We start from the raw sequence: 23,605 nt of genomic DNA on the forward strand, positions 1-23,605 counted from the left end.
GACAAATCCAATCCAACCCAACCAATTACCAATCGGTCTATTCTCAATCATCAGTAACTTGATGGAAGGGGTCGTCCCTATCAAGCGGCACTTACTCAGCAATAACCTGTTCACTGAAGCTCAGTTTGTTCTGCCAGGGCCACTCGGCTCCAAACCTCATTACAGCCTTGCTCCAAACATGGACAAAAGAGCTGAATTCCAGAGGAGTGATGAGAGTGACTGCCCTCGACATCAAGGCAGCATTTGACTGAGTGCAGCCTCAGAGCGCCCTAGCAAAACTGAAGTCAACGGGAATCAGGGGGAAAACTCTCCACTGGAGTCATACCTAACACAAAGGAAGATGGTGGTGGTTGCTGGTGGCCAATCATCTCAGTCCCAGGACATCACTGCAGGAGTTCCTCAGGATAGTGTCCTAGGCCTGACCATCTTCAGCTGCTTCATCAATGACCTTCCCTCCATCATAAGGTCAGATGATTGTATGACCATTAGCAACTCCTCAGATACTGAAGCAGTCCATGCGAACATGCAAGATCTGGACAATATTTAGGCTTTGGCTGATTAAGTGGCAAGTAACATTTGGATCGCACAAATGCCAGCCAATGACGATCTCCAATAGGAGAGAATCTGACCATCTCTCCTTGACATTCAACCTTCACTGAATCCCCCATGATCAACATCCTGGAGGTCATCATTGACCAGAAACTAAACTGTGGATCAGCCATATAAATACTGGCTAAAAGAACAGGTCAGAGGCTGGGAATTCTGCAGTGAGTAACTCACCTCCTGACTCCCCAAAGCCTGTCCACCATCTTCAAGGCACAAGTCAGGAGTGTGATGGAATACTCTCCACTTGCCTGGATGAGTACAGCTCCAACAACATTCAAGAAGTTCAACACCACCTAGAACAAAGCAGCCCTCTTGATTGGCACCCCATCCACCACCTTAAACATTCAGTCCCTCCAAAACCGACGCACAGTGGCAGCAGTGTGTACCATCTACAAGATGCACTGCAGCAACTCACCAAGGCTCCTTAGACAGCACCTTCCAATCCCGCGTCCTCTACCAACTAGAAAGACAAGGGCAGCAAATACATGGGAACACCACCACCTGCAGATTCCCCTCCAGGTCACACACCATCCTGACTTGGAACTATATCGCCGTTCCTTCACTGTCGCTGGGTCAAAATCCTGGAACTCCCTTCCTAACAGCACTGTGGGTGTACCTACCCCACATGGACTACAACAGTTCAAAGAGGCAGCTCACCACCACCTTCTCAAGGGCAATTAGGGATGGGTTTAAAGATGCCTTGGCAGCAACGTCCAGGTCCCAAGAATGAATTAAAAAATCAGTGTCCAGGCAATGAATCATTAATTCTGGGTGACTCTAGAACAATATTGGAAGTTTGGCAATCCCAGGAATAATGGTGATTATGCCAGTGTCCTGGGCCAATATTTCTCCCTCAAACATTGTCACTTTAAAAAAAAAACGGTCATTGTCATATTGCAGATTGTGGGAGCTTGCTATGCACAAATTGGATGCTGTTTCCCACATTGCAACAGTAACTACAGTTCAATTGGTTGGAAAGCGCTTTGGGATGGGCAAGGTGCTATAGAAAGGCAATGGTTTCCGGAGCTCAGGCTGGGCCTGTGGAGCTGGGCCTCGAGTCCCTGTTGCTATGGCGATGCCTTCCTTCCGGCCTGTGTGACCGTGAAAATTTGCCCGGTCACTTCCGGTCCGTCGAAATGGTTTCCGGGTTCCTCTCAGGCGAGGTAAATAAACCGACCCGCTGTCCGCGGGTTCCCTTCACCCGCCGGAGCCTGAGCCCGAGGCCGAGGCGGGTTCCTGGCCTTCGCCGCCGCCATGACCGAGCCGGGGAGTAAATTTGGCGACATCCAGCGGTACCTGTCGGATGGCCGCTTCCCCTCCACATTCTGCCCGGCCAAGAAGAAGAATCTGAAGCGGTACGCGCAGAAATTCCAGCTGGAAGGTAGGTGGGTGTCCCGGGGTCGGGGTGGAGTTCGGCCCGGGGAAGGAGGGAGTCCCATCTCCCCCCCCCCCCCCCCCCCGGCTCGCCCTCTCTCACCGCGGAGGAAAGGTCGAACCCGGGCTTCACCACCTCTGCACATTCTGATTGTTACAAAATGGAGTCTTTCACACAAACCATTCCTGCTAGTGTCCCTAACAACAACATGCATTTATATAGCACCTTTGACAGATGTGGAGTGACTGGGACTGATCTTCACTCAGAATGTGGACCTCGCTGCCACAGGGAGTGGTTGAGGTGAATAGTGTCGATATATTTAAGGGGGAAGCTGGATAAACACATGAGGGAGAAAGGAATAGAAAGATGTGGGATGAGATGGAGAGGGGGTGGGAGGAGGCTCATGTGGAGCATAAACACCAGTATGGAGCAGATGGGCCGAATGGCCTGTTTCAGTGTTGTAAATACATTGGAGAACTCGAGGGCTAGAATCAGTCCTGGGCAAAACACCCCTTTTCAAAAAGTTGTCACATTACCTTTTCTTGACTCCTTTTTCAATGAACCAGCTGAAAATTCTCTGCCCTTGGTATATTCCTCCGTCCTTTACAATGAGCCATTAAACACTGTATGCCTGAATGACACGAGTTTGTAATTTCACTAGATCTGCTTATCACTGGAGAACTCAGCAGTCTTCGAAATACAGTATAATGTTTTTGGGAGTAGGGCAGTAATCGCTCATGATCAGAGCCACAGTATTGTTCAGGCAGACCCATTGTAAATGCAAAGTTGAACAAATGTTGTCTGGGCTCCAATTATCTGAATACACTATTCAATTGATACTTGGATCAAACCACCTTTTTATCCTAACTGATTTATGAATAATGGGTCTTGCCTTGCTGATGGAGACTAAGTATTCCCTGTCTTACATTTGGAGACTTGGTGAGAGAGCAGCCCCCATGTTAAACGCACCCTCTCCCTCTCCTCCCCCATGTTAAACGCACCGTCTCCCCTCTCCTCCCCCCATGTTAAACGCACCGTCTCCCCTCTCCTCCCCCCCATGTTAAACGCACCGTCTCCCCTCTCCTCCCCCCATGTTAAACGCACCGTCTCCCCTCTCCTCCCCCCATGTTAAACGCACCGTCTCCCCTCTCCTCCCCCCATGTTAAACGCACCGTCTCCCCTCTCCTCCCCCCATGTTAAACGCACCGTCTCCCCTCTCCTCCCCCATGTTAAACGCACCGTCTCCCCTCTCCTCCCCCATGTTAAACGCACCGTCTCCCCTCTCCTCCCCCATGTTAAACGCACCGTCTCCCCTCTCCTCCCCCATGTTAAACGCACCGTCTCCCCTCTCCTCCCCCATGTTAAACGCACTGTCTCCCCTCTCCTCCCCCATGTTAAACGCACCGTCTCCCCTCTCCTCCCCCATGTTAAACGCACCGTCTCCCCTCTCCTCCCCCATGTTAAACGCACCGTCTCCCCTCTCCTCCCCCCATGTTAAACGCACCCTCTCCCTCTCCTCCCCCATGTTATACTGAAAAGGTGGAAAGAGCAAATTGAATTGGATAAATATCTGAAAGGGAGAAATGTGCAGGCCCACAGGGAACAAGCAGGGGAGTGGAACTAATTGGATTGCTCTTTCAAAGAGCTGGCATGGGCATGATGGGCCAAATGGCCTCCTTCAGTGCTGCATGATTCTGTTCGAAATTTAAAAAGAGGCCACATGGCGATTTAGAAATCAATGTTGTGGGTAAAGGAGATGTTTTTGTAGTGCAGGTTGCATGTCTTATCTTAGAAGCCACGCACGAAGTGATAACACCAATTCTTATGGTTAAAGTGTTAACCTTTATTTTTATTTCCAAAATATACTTTATTCATAAAAATCTGTAAAAATTACATTCCCAAACAGTTTAAAACAGCATCAAGTCAAAAAATACAAACAGTGCAAAGGTGATCAGTTTTCTTCTATACAATCATGAGTTGCCTCACAACCCTTCCATTTCATTGTCATGCCATATACATTTTTACATTTACAGCACACACAATTTTCCCGATACAGTTCGAGGGGTTTCCCATGGATCCAGCCCCTCAGTTCAGCTTGGTGGGGGGACCTTACACTGTGGTCTTTCCCCATTGAGCCTTTGCTGCGGCTGCCCCAAGCTTTAGTGCGTCCCTCAGCACGTAGTCCTGGACCTTGGAATGTGCCAGTCTGCAACATTCGGTGTTGGACAACTCTTTGCGCTGGAAGACCAGCAAGTTTCGGGCAGACCAAAGGGCGTCTTTCACCGAATTGATAGTCCTCCAGTAGCAGTTGATGTTTGTCTCTGTGTGCATCCCTGGGAACAGCCGTAGAGCACAGACTCCTGTGTTACAGAGCTGCTTGGGATGAACCTCGACAAAAACCACTGCATCTCTTTCCACACCTGCTTTGCAAAGACACATTCCAGGAGGAGGTGGGCAACCATCTCTTCCCCACCACAGCCACCGCGGGGGCATTGTGCGGAGGGGTCGAGACTTCGGGCATGCATGCATGAAGGATCTGACTGGGAGGGCCCTTCTCACCACCAGCCAAGCTACATCTTGGTGCTTGTTTGAAAGTTCTGGTGATGAGGCATTCCGCCAAATGACTTTGACGGTCTGCTCGGGGAACCATCCGACAGGATCCACCGTCTCCTTTTCCCGTAGGACCTTGAGGACATACCGTGCAGACCACTGCCTGATGGACTGGTGGTCAAAGGTGTTTTCCCGCAGAAACTGCTCCACGAAGGATAGGTGGTACTGCACGGTCCAATTGCATGGAGCGTTCCGCGGCAATGTGACCAGGCCCATCCTTCGCAACACCGGGGACAGAGAGAACCTCAGCACGTAGTGACACTTGGAGTTTGCATACTGGAGGTCTGCACACAGCTTGATGCAGCCGCACACGAAGGTGGTCATCAGGATGAGGGCCACGTTGGGTACCTTTTTCCCGCCCTTATCCAGAGATTTGAACATCGTGTCCCTCCGGACCCGGTCCATTTTACATCCCCAGATGAAGCGGAAAATGGCTTGGATGACCGCCACAGCGCAGGAGTGGGGTATGGGCCAGACCTGCGCCACGTACAGCAACAACGTGAGCGCCTCACACCTGATGACCAGGTTCTTACCCACAATGGAGAGAGATCGCTGCCCCCACATTCTCAACTTTTGTTGTACCTTGGCTACTCGCTCCTCCCAGGTTTTGGTGCACGCCCCGGCCCTTCCGAACCATATCCCCAGCACCTTCAGGTAATCTGACCTGACGGTGAAGGGGACAAAGGATCGGTCAGCCCAGTTCCCAAAGAACATGGCCTCACTCTTGCTGTGGTTAACTTTGGCTCCCGAGGCCAGTTCGAACTGGTCGCAGATGCTCATCAGTCTGCGCACGGACAGCGGATCCGAGCAGAAAACGGCGACGTCATCCATGTACAGGGAGGTTTTGACCTGAGTGCCTCCGCTGCCTGGGATTGTCACCCCTCTTATGCTTGCATCCTTCCTAATAGACAAGTGTTAACCTGACTCTTCTCACCTTGTGGTCATTTGGAAAAGCAAACTGTTTGCGAGGTGTGCTTGGTGGCTGGCTGTTTTATTTCACAATCACTATTTTGGTGGTAGTGATCATAATTCAGTCAGTTTTAACATAATTATGGAAAAGGTATAGAACAGGAGTTAGAGATCTCAATTGGGGCAAGGCCAGTTTCGCTAAATCACTCCTCAGTTTAGTAAAAGTGGACTGGAAACAGCTACTTGAAGGTAAATCAGTGTCAGAACAGTGGGAGGCATTCAAAAGGGAGGTTTAATGGGTTCAGGGTAAACAAGCTTCCACAAACAAAAAGGGCCAGGCGGCCAAATCTAGAGCCCCATGGATGTCAAGGAGCCTACAGGGTAAGATAAGGCAGAAAAGGAAAACTTATGTCTGACACTGAGAACTCAATACTACAGAAAGCCAAGAGGAGTGTGGAGAGTGGAGGGTGAAATCAAAAAGGAAATTAGGAAAGCAAAGAGAGGACATGAAAGAATATTGGCAAGCAAAATCAAGGTGAACCCAAAGATAGAGTCATAGACTCATAGTTATGCAGCACAAAAACAGGCCCTTCGGCCCATCGTGTCTCTGCCAGCCATCAAGCACCTAACTATTCTAATCTCATTTTCCAGCACTTGGCCCGTAGCCTTGTATGCTATGGCGTTTTAAGTGCTCACCTAAATACTTCTTCAATGTTGTGAGGGTTCCTGCCTGTACCACCCCTTCAGGTAGCGTGTTCCAGATTCCAACCACCCTCGGGGTGAAATTTTTTTCCCTCAAATCCCCTCTAAACCTCTTGCCCCTTAGCTTAAATCTATGCCCCCTGGTTATTGACCCCTTCGTTAAGGGAAAAAGTTTCTTCCTATCTACCCTATCAATGACCCTCATAATTTTGTATACCTCAATCAGGTCTCCCCTCAGCCTTCTCTGCTCTAAGGAAAACAACCCTAGCCTTTTCAGTCTCTTCATAGCTGAAATGCTCCAGCCCAGGCAACATCCTGGTGAATCTCCTCTGCACCCTTTCCAGTGCAATCACATCCTTCCTATTGTGGTGCCCAGAACTGTACACAGTACTCCAGCTGTGGCCTAACTAGTGTTCTGTACAGCTCCATCATAACCTCCCTGCTCTTTTATTCTGTCTCGGCTAATAAAGGCAAGTATCCCATATGCCTTCCTAACCACTATATCTACCTGTGCTGCTTCCTTCAATGATCTATGGACCAGTGCACCAAGGTCCCTCTGACCTTCTGTACTTCCTAGGGTCCTACCATCCATTGTATATTCCCTTGCCTTGTTACTCCTCACACTTCTCAGGATTAAATTCCATTTGCCACTGCTCCACCCATCTTACCAACCCATCTATATCGTCCTGTAATCTAAGGCTTTCCTCCTCACTATTTACGACACCACCAATTTTCGTGTCATGTCTAAATCATTAATGTACACTACAAACAGCAAGGGTCCCAGCACCGATCCCTGTGGTACACCACTGGTCACAGGTTTCACACTCGCAGAAACAACCCTCGGCCATGACCCTCTGCTTCCTGCCACTAAGCCAATTTTGGATCCAATTTGCCAAATTGCCCTGGATCTCATGGGTTCTTACCTTCTTAACCAATCTCCCATGCAGGACCTTATCAAAAGCCTTACTGAAGTCCATGTAGACTACATCAACTGCTTTACCCTCATCTATACATCGAGTCACCGCCTCGAAAAATTCAATCAAGTTAGTTAGACACGATCTCCCCCTAACAAAGCCATGCTGGCTATCCCTGATTAATCCCTGCCTCGCCACGTGGAGATTAATCCTGTCCCTCAGAATTTTTTCCAATAGTTTCCCGACCACTGATGTTAGACTCACTGGCCTGTAATTATTTGGTTTATCCCTGCTACCCTTCTTGAATAATGGTACCACATTTGCTGTCCTCCAGTCCTCTGGTACTCTCCTGTGGCCAGAGAGGATTTGAAAATTGTGTCAGAGCCCCTGCTATCTCCTCCCTTGCCTCACATAGCAGCCCGGGATACATCTCATCTGGACCTGGGGATTTATTCACTATTAAGCCCGCTAAAACATCTAATACTTCCTCCCTTTCAATGCTAATATGTTCAAGTATATCACAATCCCCTTCCCTGATCTCTACACCTACATTGTCCTTCTCCATAGTGAACAGAGATGAAAAGTAATCATTTAAAACCTCACCTATGTCCTCCGGCTCCACACACAGATTGCCACTTTGGTCCTTAATGGGCCCTGCTCTTTCCCTGGTTATCCCCCTGCCCTTAATATACTTATAAAACGCCTTAGGATTTTCCTTTATCTTGCCTGCCAGTGTTTTTTCATGTCCCCTCTTCTCTCTCCTGATAACTTTTTAAAGTCCCCCCCCCCCCACTTTCTATACTCCTCTAATGCCTCTGCTGTTTTCAGCGCTCCAAATCTGCCATGAGCCTCCTTTTTTTCCCTGATCCAATCCTCTATATCCCTTGACATCCAGGGTTCCCTGGACTTGTTGGTCCTTGTTTTATCAATACACTTAAGAGTAAGAGAATAACTGAGAGAGTAGGGCCTGTAAAAGACCAAAAAGATAACCTATGTGTAGGAGCGGAAGATATTGGTATGGTTCTTAATGAATACTTAGCGTCTGTCTTCACAAAAGAGGGGGACGATGCAGATATTGTAGTTAAGGAGGAGGAGTGTGAAGTATTGGATGTGATAAGCATAGGGAGAGAGGCAGTATTCATGAGATTAGCATGCTTGAAAGTTGATAAAGAACCAGGGCCAGATGGAATGTACCCTAGTCTGTTAACAGAAGCAAGAGAGGAAATAGCAGAGGTTCTGACCATCATTTTCCAGTCCTCACTGGATACAGGTTTGGTGCCGGAGGATTGGAGAATTGCTAACATTGTACCTCTGTTTAAAAAGGGAGCGAAGGATCGACCGAATAATTACAGGCCAGTCAGTCTAACCTCAGTAGTGGGCAAATTATTGGAATCTATTCTAAGAGACAGGATAAACTGTCACTTAGAAAGGCACAGGTTAATCAAGGATAGTCAGCATGGATTTGTTAAGGAAGATCTTGTTTGACCAACTTGATTGAATGTTTTGAAGAAGTAGCAAGGAAGATAGATGAGGGTAGTGCAGTTGATGTGGTCTACATGGATTTTAGCAAGGCTTTTGACAAGGTTCCACATGGCAGACTGATTTAAAAAATAAAATCCCATGGGATCCAGGGAAATGCAGCAAGCTGGATACAAAATTGGCTCAGTGGCAGGAAACAAAGGGTAATTGTTGATGGGTGTTTTAGTGGTTGGAGGGCTGTTTCTAGTGGTGTTCTGCAGGGCTCAGTACTGGGTCCCCTGCTTTTTGTGGTGTATATTAACGATTTGGACGTAAATGTCAGGGGCATGGTCAAGATGTTTGCGGACGACACAAAGATTGGCCGTGTGGTAGATAGCGAGGAGGATAGCTGTAGGCTGCAGGAAGATAGTGATGGTCTGGTCAGATGGGCAGAGAAGTGGCAAATGGAATACAACCTGGAGAAGTGTGAGGCGATGCATTTGGGGAGGTCAAACAAGGCAAAGGAATACACGATTAATGGGAAAATACTGAGAAGTGTGGAGGAAGTGAGGGACCTTGGAGTGAATGTCCACAGATCCCTGAAGGTAGCAGGACAGGTCGATAAGGTGGTTAAGAAGACATATGGAATCCTTTCCTTTATTATCCAAGGCATAGAATATAAAAGCAGGGAGGTTATGCTGGAACTGTATAACTCATTGGTTAGGTCACAACTTGAGTACTGTGTGCAGTTCTGGACACCTCATTACAGAAAGGATGTAATTGCACTAGAGAGGGTACAGAGGAGATTTACGAGGTTGTTGCCAGGACTGGAAAAATGCAGCTATGAGGAAAGATTGGATAGGCTGGAGTTGTCCTCCTTGGAACAGAGAAGGCTGAGGGGAGATCTGATTGAAATGTAGAACATTTTGAGGGGCCTGGATAGAGTGGAGGTGAAGGGTCTATTCACCATAGCAGAGAGGTCAGTGATGAGGGGGCATAGATTTAAAGTGATTGGTAAAAAAAGTTAGAGGGGAGATAAGGAAAAACATTTTCACCCAGAGGGTGGTGATCGTCTGGAACTCACTGCCTGAAAGGGTAGTTGAGACAGAGACCCTCAACTCATTCACAATGGCGCAGTGGTTAGCACCATGGCCTTCACCGCTCCAGCGACCTGGGTTCAATTCTGGGTACTGCCTGTGCGGAGTTTGCAAGTTCTCCCTGTGACTGCGTGGGTTTCCGCCCGGTGCTCCGGTTTCCTCCCACAGCCAAAGACTTGCAGGTTGATGGGTAAATTGGCCATTGTAAATTGCCCCAAGTGTAGGTAGGTGGTAGGAGAATTGAGGGGATGTGGGATTAATGTAGGGTTAGTATAAATGGGTGGTTGATGATCGGCACAGACTCGGTGGGCCGAAGGGCCTGTTTCAGTGCTGTATCACTCTATGACTCTAAAAGGAGTCTGGATATGCACCTCAAATGCTGTAATCTGCAGGGCTATGGACCAAGTGCTGGAAGGTGGGATTAGAATTTCGGCCAGCACAGACATGATGGGCCAAGTGGCCTCTTTCTGTGCCTTTCTATGATTCTATTTTGGTCTTTGTTTTCATTTTAATTTTTGAGTTCTAGACTTGGCATTGGAGCTAGCTTTAGTACTTCATTGTGTACCTAAAGATTATTTTTTAAAAGTCAGCTAGTGTTTGATGTGCTCAAAAACCATCCATGTTTACAGCAGTCTCCACACCAAACTGCTGAGGAAGTTTAAGCTGCACTTTCTCTTTGCTCAGTATGGAGTGGACACACACAATAAGGACACAGCCAATTTATCTGAATCCAGAGATTGGCAAGAGTCAAGATTTAAGGACTCGGCTACTGGACTGTATTGGTTACAGTACTGGGCTAGTAATCCAGAGAAAGGGAGTTCAAATACAGTTTCAGACTTTTAATTCAGTTATAAAAATTTGGAATTAATGAAAATGACCATGAAATTGTTGGATTCGCATAAAATAAAGGGCTTGCATTTCTGTAGTGCTTTTCATAACCTGAGGACCTTCCAAAGCCCTTGACAACAAATCGAGCACCTTTGGAGCATAGTCATTGTCGGAAACGTGGCAGCCAATTTTCACACAGCAAGCTCCCACAAGCAGTAACGTGATAATCTGTTTGTGATGTTGATAGAGGGATAAATATTGGCCAGGACACTGAGGAGAGCTCCCCCGACACTTGGAGAATTCTATGTAATTCATGAAGACAAATGTTTGCTGGTGCCCTTCATCCTCACATTACACAGTATTTACAACACAGAAACAGGCCATTTGGCCCAACAGGTCCATGCTAATATTTATGCTCCACACGAGCCTCCTCCCCACTCTTCATCATCTCACCCTATCAACATATTTATTCATTTATCTAGCTTCCCCTTAAATCCATCTATACTATTCACTTCAATCACTCCACGTGGTAGCGAGTTCCACATTCTTGCCACTCTTTGTGTGTATTTGTAGTTTAGTTAACAACCTGAGCAGCTGCGTTCTCCTCTCCTCCCCCAATGCCCCTGCTGCACCGCCAGAAATGCAGACAATACTGGCAGCATCTGTGAAGAGAGATAAAGTTAATGTTTCACGTCGGTGCCTTTGATCATCTGACGAAAGGTCACAGACGTGAAATGTTAATTTTGTTTCTCTCTACACAGATGCTTCCAGATCTGCTGAGCATTTGCAGCATCTTCTATTTTTATTTGAGTTTCAGAATCCGCAGTATTTTGCTTGTGTTGACAGTCAATTCTTGTTGCTTACCCCGATAAGACAGCTCTGCACAGACCATTGAGTGAAGCTGTCACTTCCCTGGCTGCATATATCTACCCAGCCATTGGGGAAGGAGGTGAAAGTTTGCCATTTTACTGTAACAATACTTCTGTAAATATTTGTGGTAAAAGTTTGAAAGAGAACAGATAATATTTTCATTAACCACAGCCCCCTGCCCCCCAGCTAAAAGGTCTATTGCAGGTTCATTCACAGCCCCCTGCCCCCCAGCTAAAAGACCTATTACAGGTTCATTCACAGCCCCCTGCCCCCCAGCTAAAAGGCCTATTACGGGTTCATTCACAGCCCCCTGCCCCCCAGCTAAAAGACCTATTACAGGTTCATTCACAGCCCCCTGCTCCCCAGCTAAAAGGCCTATTACGGGTTCATTCACAGCCCCCTGCCCCCCAGCTAAAAGGCCTATTGCAGATTCATTCACAGCCCCCTGCTCCCCAGCTAAAAGGCCTATTACAGGTTCATTCACATCCCCCTGCTCCCCAGCTAAAAGGCCTATTGCAGGTTCATTCACAGCCCCCTGCCCCCCAGCTAAAAGGCCTATTGCAGATTCATTCACAGCCCCCTGCTCCCCAGCTAAAAGGCCTATTACAGGTTCATTCACAGCCCCCTGCCCCCCAGCTAAAAGGTCTATGACAGGTTCATTCACAGCCCCCTGCCCCCCAGCTAAAAGGCCTATGACAGGTTCATTCACAGCCCCCTGCCCCCCAGCTAAAAGGTCTATGACAGAATCATTCACAGCCCGCTGCCCCCCAGCTAAAAGGCCTATTACAGGTTCATTCACAGCCCCCTGCCCCCCAGCTAAAAGGCCTATTACAGGTTCATTCACAGCCCCCTGCCCCCCAGCTAAAAGGCCTATTACAGGTTCATTCACATCCCCCTGCCCCCAAGCTAAAAGGCCTATTACAGGTTAATTCACAGCCCGATGCCCTCCAGCTAAAAGGCCTATTACAGGTTCATTTATATCCCCCTGCCCCCCAGCTAAAAGGTCTATTGCAGGTTCATTCACAGCCCCCTGCCCCCCAGCTAAAAGGCCTATTACAGGTTCATTCACAGCCCCCTGCCCCCCAGCTGAAAGGTCTATTACAGGTTCATTCACATCCCCCTGCCCCCCAGCTAAACGGTCTATTGCAGAATCATTCACAGCCCCCTGCCCCCCAGCTGAAAGGCCTATTGCAGGTTCATTCACAGCCCCCTGCCCCCCAGCTAAAAGGCCTATTACAGGTTCATTCACAGCCCCCTGCCCCCCAGCTAAAAGGCCTATTACAGGTTCATTCACAGCCCCCTGCCCCCCAGCTAAAAGGTCTATTGCAGAATCATTCACAGCCCCCTGCCCCCCAGCTGAAAGGCCTATTACAGGTTCATTCACAGCCCGCTGCCCCCCAGCTGAAAGGCCTATTGCAGGTTCATTCACAGCCCCCTGCCCCCCAGCTAAAAGGCCTATTGCAGGTTCATTCACAGCCCGCTGCCCCCCAGCTAAAAGGCCTATTGCAGGTTCATTCACAGCCCGCTGCCCCCCAGCTGAAAGGCCTATTGCAGGTTCATTCACAGCCCGCTGCCCCCCAGCTAAAAGGCCTATTGCAGGTTCATTCACATCCCCCTGCCCCCCAGCTCCAAGGCCTAACACAGGTTCATTCACAGCCCCCTGCCCCCAGCTACAAGGCCTATTGCAGGTTCATTCACAGCCCCCTGCCCCCCAGCTAAAAGGCCTATTACCGGTTCATTCACAGCCCCCTGCCCCCCAGCTAAAAGGCTTATTACAGGTTCATTCACAGCCCCCTGCCCCCAGCTACAAGGCCTATTACAGGTTCATTCACAGCCCCCTGCCCCCCAGCTAAAAGGCCTATTGCAGGTTCATTCACAGCCCCCTGGCCCCAGCTAAAAGGCCTATTGCAGGTTCATTCACATCCCCCTGCCCCCCAGCTCCAAGGCCTAACACAGGTTCATTCACAGCCCCCTGCCCCCAGCTACAAGGCCTATTGCAGGTTCATTCACAGCCCCCTGCCCCCCAGCTAAAAGGCCTATTACAGGTTCATTCACAGCCCCCTGCCCCCCAGCTAAAAGGCTTATTACAGGTTCATTCACAGCCCCTTGCCCCCCAGCTAAAAGGCCTATTACAGGTTCATTCACAGCCCCCTGCCCCCCAGCTAAAAGGCCTATTACAGGTTCATTCACAGCCCCCTGCCCCCCAGCTGAAAGGTCTATTGCAGGTTCATTCACAGCCCCCTGCCCCCCAGCTAAAAGGTCTATTGCAGGTTCATTCACATCCCCCTGCCCCCCAGCTAAAAGGCCTATTACAGGTTCATTCACAGCCCCCTGCCCCCAAGCTAAAAGGCCTATTGCAGGTTCATTCACAGCCCCCTGCCCCCAAGCTAAAAGGCCTATTACAGGTTCATTCACAGCCTCTGCCCCCCAGCTAAAAGGTCTATTGCAGGTTCATTCACATCCCCCTGCCCCCAAGCTAAAAGGCCTATTACAGGTTCATTCACAGCCCCCTGCCCCCAAGCTAAAAGGTCTATTGCAGGTTCATTCACATCCCTCTGCCCCCAAGCTAAAAGGCCTATTACAGGTTCATTCACAGCCCCCTGCCCCCAAGCTAAAAGGCCTATTACAGGTTCATTCACAGCCCCCTGCCCCCAAGCTAAAAGGTCTATTGCAGGTTCATTCACATCCCCCTGCCCCCAAGCTAAAAGGCCTATTACAGGTTCATTCACATCCCCCTGCCCCCCAGCTAAAAGGCCTATTACAGGTTCATTCACATCCCCCTGCCCCCCAGCTAAAAGGCCTATTACAGGTTCATTCACATCCCCCTGCCCCCAAGCTAAAAGGCCTATTACAGGTTCATTCACAGCCCCCTGCCCCCAAGCTAAAAGGTCTATTGCAGGTTCATTCACATCCCTCTGCCCCCAAGCTAAAAGGCCTATTACAGGTTCATTCACAGCCCCCTGCCCCCAAGCTAAAAGGCCTATTACAGGTTCATTCACAGCCCCCTGCCCCCAAGCTAAAAGGTCTATTGCAGGTTCATTCACATCCCCCTGCCCCCAAGCTAAAAGGCCTATTACAGGTTCATTCACATCCCCCTGCCCCCCAGCTAAAAGGCCTATTACAGGTTCATTCACAGCCCCCTGCCCCCAAGCTAAAAGGCCTATTACAGGTTCATTCACAGCCCCCTGCCCCCAAGCTAAAAGGTCTATTGCAGGTTCATTCACATCCCCCTGCCCCCAAGCTAAAAGGCCTATTACAGGTTCATTCACAGCCCCCTGCCCCCAAGCTAAAAGGTCTATTGCAGGTTCATTCACAGCCCCCTGCCCCCAAGCTAAAAGGTCTATTGCAGGTTCATTCACATCCCCCTGCCCCCCAGCTAAAAGGCCTATTACAGGTTCATTCACATCCCCCTGCCCCCCAGCTAAAAGGCCTATTACAGGTTCATTCACATCCCCCTGCCCCCCAGCTAAAAGGCCTATTACAGGTTCATTCACAGCCCCCTGCCCCCAAGCTAAAAGGCCTATTACAGGTTCATTCACAGCCCCCTGCCCCCAAGCTAAAAGGCCTATTACAGAATCATTCACAGCCCCCTGCCCCCCAGCTGAAAGGCCTATTGCAGGTTCATTCACAGCCCCCTGCCCCCAATCTAAAAGGCCTATTGCAGGTTCATTCCCCAGCAGGATATCAATGTTGTTTGTCGATTTGCAGTCTTGCTGCCCTGTTTTGGTGTGAGGTGTGTTGTGTTATTTTAAGGTGGCTGTTTGTACTATGTGGGGCCAAAGAAGGACGAGAAGAGAGAAGTGGTGGCAGATCGAGAGAAGCGACGGCAGATATTCCTGGAATGTCATTTCTCTGATATCGGCTGCCACCTGGGCCAGAAAAAGACTGTGCATAGGATCCAAAGCCGATACTATTGGTTGGGAATTGTAAAGGATGTCGTTGACTGGGTAAGGAAGTAACCATAAAAAAAAGTCAGTAAATAACAATTGACAGTTTATTTTTAAATGAAGTTAACTTCATAGAATCGGTACAGTATGGAATGCGGCCATTTGGCCCATCTTGCTTGTGCCAGGTCTTTGAAAGAGCTGTCCATTTAATCCCAACCTTTCCCCATAGCCCTGCAGATTTTTTCCTTTTCAAGTACTTATCCAATTCCCGTTTGAGAGTTACTGTTGAGTTTCCTTCCACTGCCCTTTCAGGCAGCACATTCCCGATCATACGAACACACGAATCAGGAGCAGGAGTAGGCCACTCGGCCCCTCAAGCCTGCTCCACCATTCAATAAGATCATGGCTGATCTGATTATAACCTCGTCTCCACATTCCCACCTACCCCCGATAACCTTTCACCCCCTTGCTTATCAAGAATCTATCTCCCTCTGTGTCCTCAGTACCTTGCTCTACGGCAGCGAGGCCTGGACAACGTATGCCAGCCAAGAGCGACGTCTCAATTCATTCCATCTTCGCTGCCTTCGGAGAATACTTGGCATCAGGTGGCAGGACTATATCTCCAACACAGAAGTCCTTGAAGCGGCCAACACCCCCAGCTTACACACACTACTGAGTCAGCGGCGCTTGAGATGGCTTGGCCATGTGAGCCGCATGGAAGATGGCAGGATCCCCAAAGACACATTGTACAGCGAGCTCGCCACTGGTATCAGACCCACCGGCCGTCCATGTCTCCGTTATAAAGACGTCTGCAAACGCGACATGAAATCGTGTGACATTGATCACAAGTCGTGGGAGTCAGTTGCCAGCATTCGCCAGAGCTGGCGGGCAGCCATAAAGACAGGGCTAAATTGTGGCGAGTCGAAGAGACTTAGTAGTTGGCAGGAAAAAAGACAGAGGCGCAAGGGGAGAGCCAACTGTGCAACAGCCCCAACAAACAAATTTCTCTGCAGCACCTGTGGAAGAGCCTGTCACTCCAGAATTGGCCTTTATAGCCACTCCAGGCGCTGCTTCACAAACCACTGACCACCTCCAGGCGCGTATCCATTGTCTCTCGAGATAAGGAGGCCCAAAAGAGATCTCCCTCTGCATTAAAAAATATTCAAAGACTCTGCTTCCACCGTCATTTCAGGAAGAGAATTGCCAAGACTCTCAACCCTCTGAGAGAAAAAAATTCTCCTCGTCTCTGTCTTAAATGAGCAACCCCTTATTTTTAAACAGTGACCCCTGGTCCTAGATTCTCCCTCAAGAGGAAACATCCTTTCCACATCCACCCTGTCAAGACCCCTCAGAATCTTGTATGTTTCAATCAAGTTGCCTTTTACTCTTCTAAACTCCAATGGATAGAAGCCTAGCCTGTTCAATATTTCCTCATAAAACAACCCGCCCATTCCAGGTATCAGTCTAGCAAACCTCTGAACTGCTTCCAACGCATTTAAATCCTTCCTTAAATAAGGAGACAAGTACTGTACACAATACTCCAGATGTGGTCTCACCAGTGCCCTGTATAGCTGAAGCATAACCTCCCTACTTTTGTATTCAATTCCCCTCACAATAAATGATAACATTCTATTAGCATTCCTAATTAGTTGCTGTACCTGCAAACTAACCTTTTACCATTGATGCACTTGGACACCCAGATCCCGCTGCATCTCGGAGCTCTGCAATCTCTCACCATTTAGATAATATGCTTCTTTTTTATTTTTCCTGCCAAATTGGAAAATTTCACATTTCACCACATTATACTCCATTTGCCAGATCTTTGCCCAATCACTTAACCTATCTATTTCCCTTTGTAGCCTGCTTATGTCCTCTTCACAACTTACTTTCCAGCCTATCTTTGTGTCAGCAGCAAATTTAGCAACCATACCTTTGGTCCCTTCATCCAAGTCATTTATATAAATTGTAAAAAGTTGAGATCCCAGTCCTGATCCCTGTGACACACCACTCGTTGCATCTTGCCAACTAGAAAATGCCCCATTTATGCCTAATCCATGCCAATATGTTACCCCCTACACCATGAGCTTTTATTTTCCGCAATAACCTTTGATGTGGCACCTTATCAAATGCCTTCTGGAAATCTAAGTACAGTACATCCACTGGTTCCCCTTTATCCACAGCACATGCTACTTCAAAGAACTCCAATAAATTGCTTAAACATGATTTCCCTTTCACAAGATCACAACAGCTTGCTGTATAAAGGAAAATTTTCCTCATCTCTCCTCTGGTTCTTTTGTCAATTATCTCTAAATTTGCGTCTTCTCGTTACCAATCTTTCTGCCAGTGGAAATAGTTTCTCCTTATTTACTCTATCAAAATCCTTCATGATTTTGAGCAGCTCTATTAAATCTTTCCTGAATCTTCTCTACTCCAAGAACAATCCCAGTTTCTCTAGTCTGTCCGCACAAATTTTTAAGAGTTTTTGTCTAAAGTGATGTTTATTTGCTAGTTGGTTGAAAAGTGATTTTCTAATTGATTTCTCATTTTTGTGTTGAAACTGTAGATTAAAATGTGCGACACCTGCCAGCACGCAGAGCACTACAAGAATATGTCTCGCAAGTTCCCACCTTTGAAAGTGACCAGACCGTGGGAAATTCTCGGTTTCGACCTCATCGGTGAGGTAACTTTTCAGCCGTGAATTATTCCTGAATGTTCGGTTTATATAAAATCTGATCGTATTTCTGTCCTCACAGGTCCTTTCCCAGAAACCACGTGTGGAAATACCTATGTACTGACCGTCACTGACTATTTTACTAAGTGGGTTGAAGCCATTCCAATACAGAAGAAAGATGCTTTGTCTGTAGCAAAGGGATTGGCTGCCACTTTTTACAGGTATGCCCTTTAAAGTGCATTGGCCTGTTCTGCCAGTTCTAGCGTTCTAGACACCAGTTTTTTTTAAAAAAAGGATTAAATTCCTTCTTGTAAGTAGGAATGGGTGAAAGTATACTCTCAGAGCAGTGTCCAAGATGCGTGGCTCATGTGCAGACTCGGGGCCAGGTATGAAGTTTCATTCAATGTGCCTGTTACTTTTCAGATATCAAAAGCTCCAAATTCGATCTTGAAGTTCTGATTTTAGGATTTATCCAGCTTTGTGGTAACAGCCCTTTCCAAAACTCCAGACCCACAAATTTCTGTGATGAGAGGGTTGTCCTGTGAGGAGAGATTGAATAGACTGAGCCTATATTTTCTAGAGAATGAGAGGTGATCTCACTGAAGCGTATCAAATTCTTAAAGGACTTGACAGGGTAGATGCTGAGAGACTGTTTCTCCTGGCTGGAGCATCTGGAACACAGTCTCAGGATAAGGGGTTGGCCATTTAGAACTGAGATGAGAAATTTCTTTACTCAAAGGATTGTAAATCTTTGGAATTCTCTACCCCAGAGGGCTGCAGATGATCAGTCATTCAGCATATTCAAGACTGAGATCGCTAGATTTTTGGGCACTAAAGGAATTGAGGGATATGGGAATTGGGCGGGAAATTGGAATTGGTGTACAAGATTAGCTGTGATCTTAGTGAGTGGCATAGCAGGGTAAAGGGGCCAAATGGCCTACTCCTGTTCTTTATTATTATCTTAAAATCTCAAAACAGGACAAAGCAGCAGGTCAGAAGTACCAGTTGAATGGGGTCCGGTGGGCTTCAGGGACTGGTTTGCTGGAGCTCAAGAAATGGTAAAGGCCCACAGGCTGTGGATGGGACACCTGCTGCTTCTCACGTTATAAAATTAACCTTTTAGCAGTGTGAATGCTGTCTCTGTTTTTTTATTTTAGCCCCTCTTGCAGGCTGTACCTTAAAAGATGTTTTTCTAAATTGTCTGTCTTGCCGTTCAAATTTTCCATGAAACATTTTTAGGAGTGACGTAGGTGAACACTGTTTAATCATGCCATGCTCCTTGTGGGTGTGCTCCGAGATAGTTAGTGCTCATGGACCATAATCAAAATGCAGCAGAAGAAACCTGCATCCATTCTGCAATGCTTGCTTCTCAATCTAAGACTTGTGTTGATCAAGTGATGCTGTTTGATTGGAGCATTCTCTTATCCCTACATCACTCGATTGTTAGCCTCATGAATGTTATTTATTTGACACAGGTTTGGGGCTTCAAAAGACATATTCTCCAATGAAAGCAGAGTATTTTGTGATGAGGTAATGGGCATTTTCAGCCTCTCAGGTGTTTTCTCTGTGTGTGTGTGTGTGTGTGTGTGTGTGTGTGTGTGTGTGTGTGTGTGTGTGTGTGTGTGTGTGTGTGTGTGTGTGTGTGTGTGTGTGTGTGTGTTTTCTGTTAAACCCTGCCAGCAGTCAACATAAGTACTTGTTAGAATTCTAGATTTCTTCCCATTGTTCCCCCACTCCCATGTTTGTCAGTCGTGCATATTATGTCAGTTACACTAAGGGATTTAACATCTTTGAAAGTGAATAAATACCCAGGCCCGGATGAAATGTATCCTAGACTGTTCAGGGAAGCAAGAGAAGAAATAGCAGAGGCTCTGACCATCATTTTCTAATCCTCAATTAAAAGCAAAATACTGCAGATGCTGGAAACCTGAAATAAAAACAAGGAATGCTGGAAATACTCAGCAGGTCTGGCAGCATCTGTGGAGAGAGAAGCAGAGTTAACGTTTCTGGTCAGTGACCCGAAGTGACCCTGACCCGGCTCAGGGTTCCGAAGAAGGGTCACTGACCCGAAACGTTAACTCTGTTTTTCTCTCCACAGATGCTGTCAGACCTGGTGCAAGAGGACTGGAGTAAAGGCCTGTTCGGGTCTACAAATGAATCCCGACCCAAGCCTGAGTCCTTTGATTTTTTTTCCCGCACCTGACCCGTCCCGACCACCAGAATAAAGTTGATTAAATTAGAGAGGTTGTGCTCTACCTTGGATGGAATGGCTCACTGCAGACCAGTGCCGAGTGTTTCTCGCCTTGACGTCCTGGCTGTCACTGTGTCCGACACGGCCTGACCCGACCCTGAATGCCGGACCCGGAAGAGTGACCCGAACCCGACACGTGTCGGGCCAGGTCGGGTTCGGGTCAGGTAGCTGTGCTCTAGACTGGAGGACAACTAATGTTGTACCATGTTTAGAAAGGGAGAGACCCGGTAATTACAGTCCAGCCAGCCTAACCTCAGTGGTGGGCAAGTTGTTGGAATAAATTGAGGGACAGGACAAATCTTCATTTAGAAAGACGCAGATTAACCAAAGACAGTCAGCACGGGTTTGTTAAGGGAAGATCGTGTCTGACTAACATGATTGATTTTTTTTTTGAGTAAGTAACAAGGAGAAATATAGACTGTATTTGATGTAGTCTATATGGACTTTAGCAAGGCTTTTGATAAGGTCCCACATGGCTGACTGGTCACAAAAGTAAAACCCTGTAGGATCCAAGGCAAAGTGGCAAGTTGGATCCAAAGTTGGCTCAGAGGCAGGAAACAAAAGTTAATGGTTGATCTGGTCAGTGGGTGTTTTTGTGACTGGAAGGCTGTTTCCAGTGGGGTTCCGCAGGGCTCAGTACTAGGTCCCTTGCTTTTTGTGGTATATTTCAGTGACTTGGACTTGAATGCAAGGGTACAATTAGGAAGTTTGCAAATGACACAAAAAAATGGTTGTGTGGTTGATAGCGAGGAAGAAAGCTGTAGACAGCAGGAAGCTATCAATGGACTAGTCAGGTGGGCAGGACAGTGGCAAATGGAATTCAATCCAGAGAAGTGTGAGGTAATGCATTTGGGGAGGGCTCACAAGGCAAGGGAATACACAATAAATGGTAGGATACTAAGAAATGTAGAGGATCCCTGAAGGTGGCTGGGCAGGTAGATAAGGTGGTCAAGAAGGCATATGTGATACTTGCCTTTATTAGCCGAGGCATAGCATATAAGAGCTGGGAGGTTACGTTGGAACTGTATAAAACACTAGTTAGACCACAGCTGGAGTACTATCTGCAGTTGTGGTCACTGCATTACAGGAAGGATGTGATTGTATTAGAGAGGATACAGAGGAGATTTACAAGGATGTTGTCTGGACTGGAATTATGAGGAAATATTAGATAGGCCAGGGCTGTTTTCTTTGGAACACAGGTAGCTGAGGGAAGACCTAATTGAAGTGTATAAAATAATGAGGGCTCTAGATAGAGTGAATGGGAAGGCCCTATTCCCCTTGGTTGAAGCTTCCATAAGCAGGGGCATAGATTTAGGGTAAGAGATAGGGGAAAACAAGAGGAAATTTTTTCACAGACATCGTGATGGGGATCTGGAACTCACTGCCTGAAAGGGTGGTGGAGGCAGAAACCGTCATTGCATTTAAAAAGTACTTGGATATGCACTTGAAGTGCCATAACCTACTTGGCTACAGACCAAGAGCTGGAAAGTGGGATTAGGCTGGATGGCTACTTGGTGGCTGGTGTGGACACGATGGGCCAAATGGCCTCCTTCCATGCTGTACATTTGTATAATCCACTCTCCACTATATAAAGACCTGGTTAGACTACACCCAAAGTTACTGTAAGCAGTTATAGGAGTCACAATGTAGGAAAGATATATTGCCCTTGGAGGGGATGCAGCACAGATTTACCGGAATGATACCTGGACTCCAACGTTAAATTACGAAGGGAGATTACACAACTAGGGTTGAATTGCCTGGAATTTAGGTTAAGGGGTGATTTGCTAGTAGTTTTCAAACTTTTAAGGGGAGCAGATAGGGTAGAGAGTGAAACTATTTCTGCTGGTTGGGGAGTCTAGGTCTAGGGAACATAGTCTAAACATTAGAGCCAGACCTTTCGGGAGTGAAAATTAGGAAACCCTTTTACACACAAAGGGTGGCGGAAGTTTCTCTCTCCTGCAAATGGGAATTGATGCTAGGTAGATTGTTTAAATTTAAATCTAAGATTGATAGATTTTTGTTAAACAAAGGAATTAAGGGATATGGGGCAAAGGCAGGTATATGGTGTTAGGTCGCAGATCAACTATGATCTCATTGAATGGCAGAACAGACTCAAGGGGATAAATGGCCTTCTCCTGTTGCAATGATCCTATGTCCAGTGCAACTTTTCACAATAATTGTAAGATCTTCCTGTGCACCAAGTTGCTATTTTGTTTTTTCCCCTACACCTGTCCTCTTGTGGAAACTTGACTCCAGGTAACCTTTGTTACACGTTCCACAGATTGTGAATTTGTGATCACATCAGTTTTATTAAGTGGTGTCCTCAAGTTCAGTCTAATTTCCCAATCGCAGAAGAGGAATGAAAAGCACTTCCTTCTGGTTTCCCATTAAGCATTTTTGTGCATATTTCACAGAACAATCTTTTGTTGTTGAAATATTCTGATTTTTATCCTTGGCACATTTTTCAGTATCTGAAATGTTCACTTTTGTGCTCAGTAGAATCTGTTCCTCTCTAACTGTATCCTGAGCTCGTGCTTCGACTTATTTTTTATAGGTGAGCAAAAACCTGTTTGAAAGATGGAACATTAATCATAAAGTGACTCCTGCTGAACACCTGCAGCACACAGGACTTGATGACAGAACCAATGAAATATTGAAGGGGGCAATTAGAAATGCAGTCAGTTCTAAGCAGAGGGAATGGGATGACTGCTTAGACCCCATTCTGTTTGAATTTCGGACGTCAGTAAATTCAAGTACTAAGTTTACGCCCTTTTTCCTGCTTTACAATCGAGAAGCACGGCTGTCGTCTGAGGTAGGATTGCAATCTGCTGATGTCCTCCAGTTGCTATGAAGCAAATACAGGTTGTTGATAAATTGTTTATATGTAGTTTTACATGTATCTTTGGTGAACTCCACGTGGAGTTCTGACAGAAGGTCTTTGACCTGAAACGTTAACTCTACAATCTTCGCTCCTCAGATTCAACCCGGAGAAGTGTGAGGTGATGCATTTGGGGAGGTCAAACAAGGCACAAGAATACACTGTTACTGGGAAAATACTGAGAGGTGTAGAGGAAGTGAGGGACCTTGGAGTAAATGTCCACAGATCCCTGAAGGTAGCAGGACAGGTCAATAAGGTGGTTAAGAAGGCATATGGAATCCTTTCCTTAATTAGCCAAAGTATAGAATACAAGAGCAGGGAGGTTATACTGAACTGTATAATTCATTAGTTAGGCCACAACTTGAGTACTGTGTGCAGTTCTGGTCACCTCATTACAGAAAGGATGTAATTGCACTAGAGAGGGTACAGAGGGGATTTACGAGGATGTTGCCAGGACTGGAAAAATGCAGCTATGAGGAAAGATTGGATTGGCTGGGGTTGTTCTCCTTGGAACAAAGAAAGCTGAGGGGAGATCTGATTGAGGTGTAT

At 47.2% G+C, this 23,605-nt stretch overlaps 1 protein-coding gene across 3 annotated transcripts in view; it reads left to right on the forward strand.

Annotated features, from left to right (window-relative positions):
• Positions 1–23,605, forward strand: part of zgc:113436 (uncharacterized protein LOC503528 homolog) — a 34,755-nt gene that overhangs the window by 2,197 nt on the left and 8,953 nt on the right. The window contains exons 1-6 of one of the 3 annotated variants that reach the window (XM_068054565.1): positions 17–1,987; positions 15,123–15,316; positions 17,820–17,931; positions 18,010–18,148; positions 19,403–19,457; positions 22,733–22,990. In XM_068054565.1, coding sequence (XP_067910666.1) covers positions 1,861–1,987; positions 15,123–15,316; positions 17,820–17,931; positions 18,010–18,148; positions 19,403–19,457; positions 22,733–22,990 — 885 coding nt within the window. In that variant the 5' untranslated portion in view covers positions 17–1,860. Of the gene's footprint in view, positions 1–16; positions 1,988–15,122; positions 15,317–17,819; positions 17,937–18,009; positions 18,149–19,402; positions 19,458–22,732; positions 22,991–23,605 lie in introns of those variants that run through there. The other 2 variants (XM_068054564.1, XM_068054566.1) reach the window with 2 other exon arrangements.

Source organism: Heterodontus francisci, chromosome 23 (genome assembly GCF_036365525.1).
Source record: "Heterodontus francisci isolate sHetFra1 chromosome 23, sHetFra1.hap1, whole genome shotgun sequence".
NCBI classification, from domain to species: Eukaryota; Metazoa; Chordata; class Chondrichthyes; order Heterodontiformes; family Heterodontidae; genus Heterodontus; species Heterodontus francisci.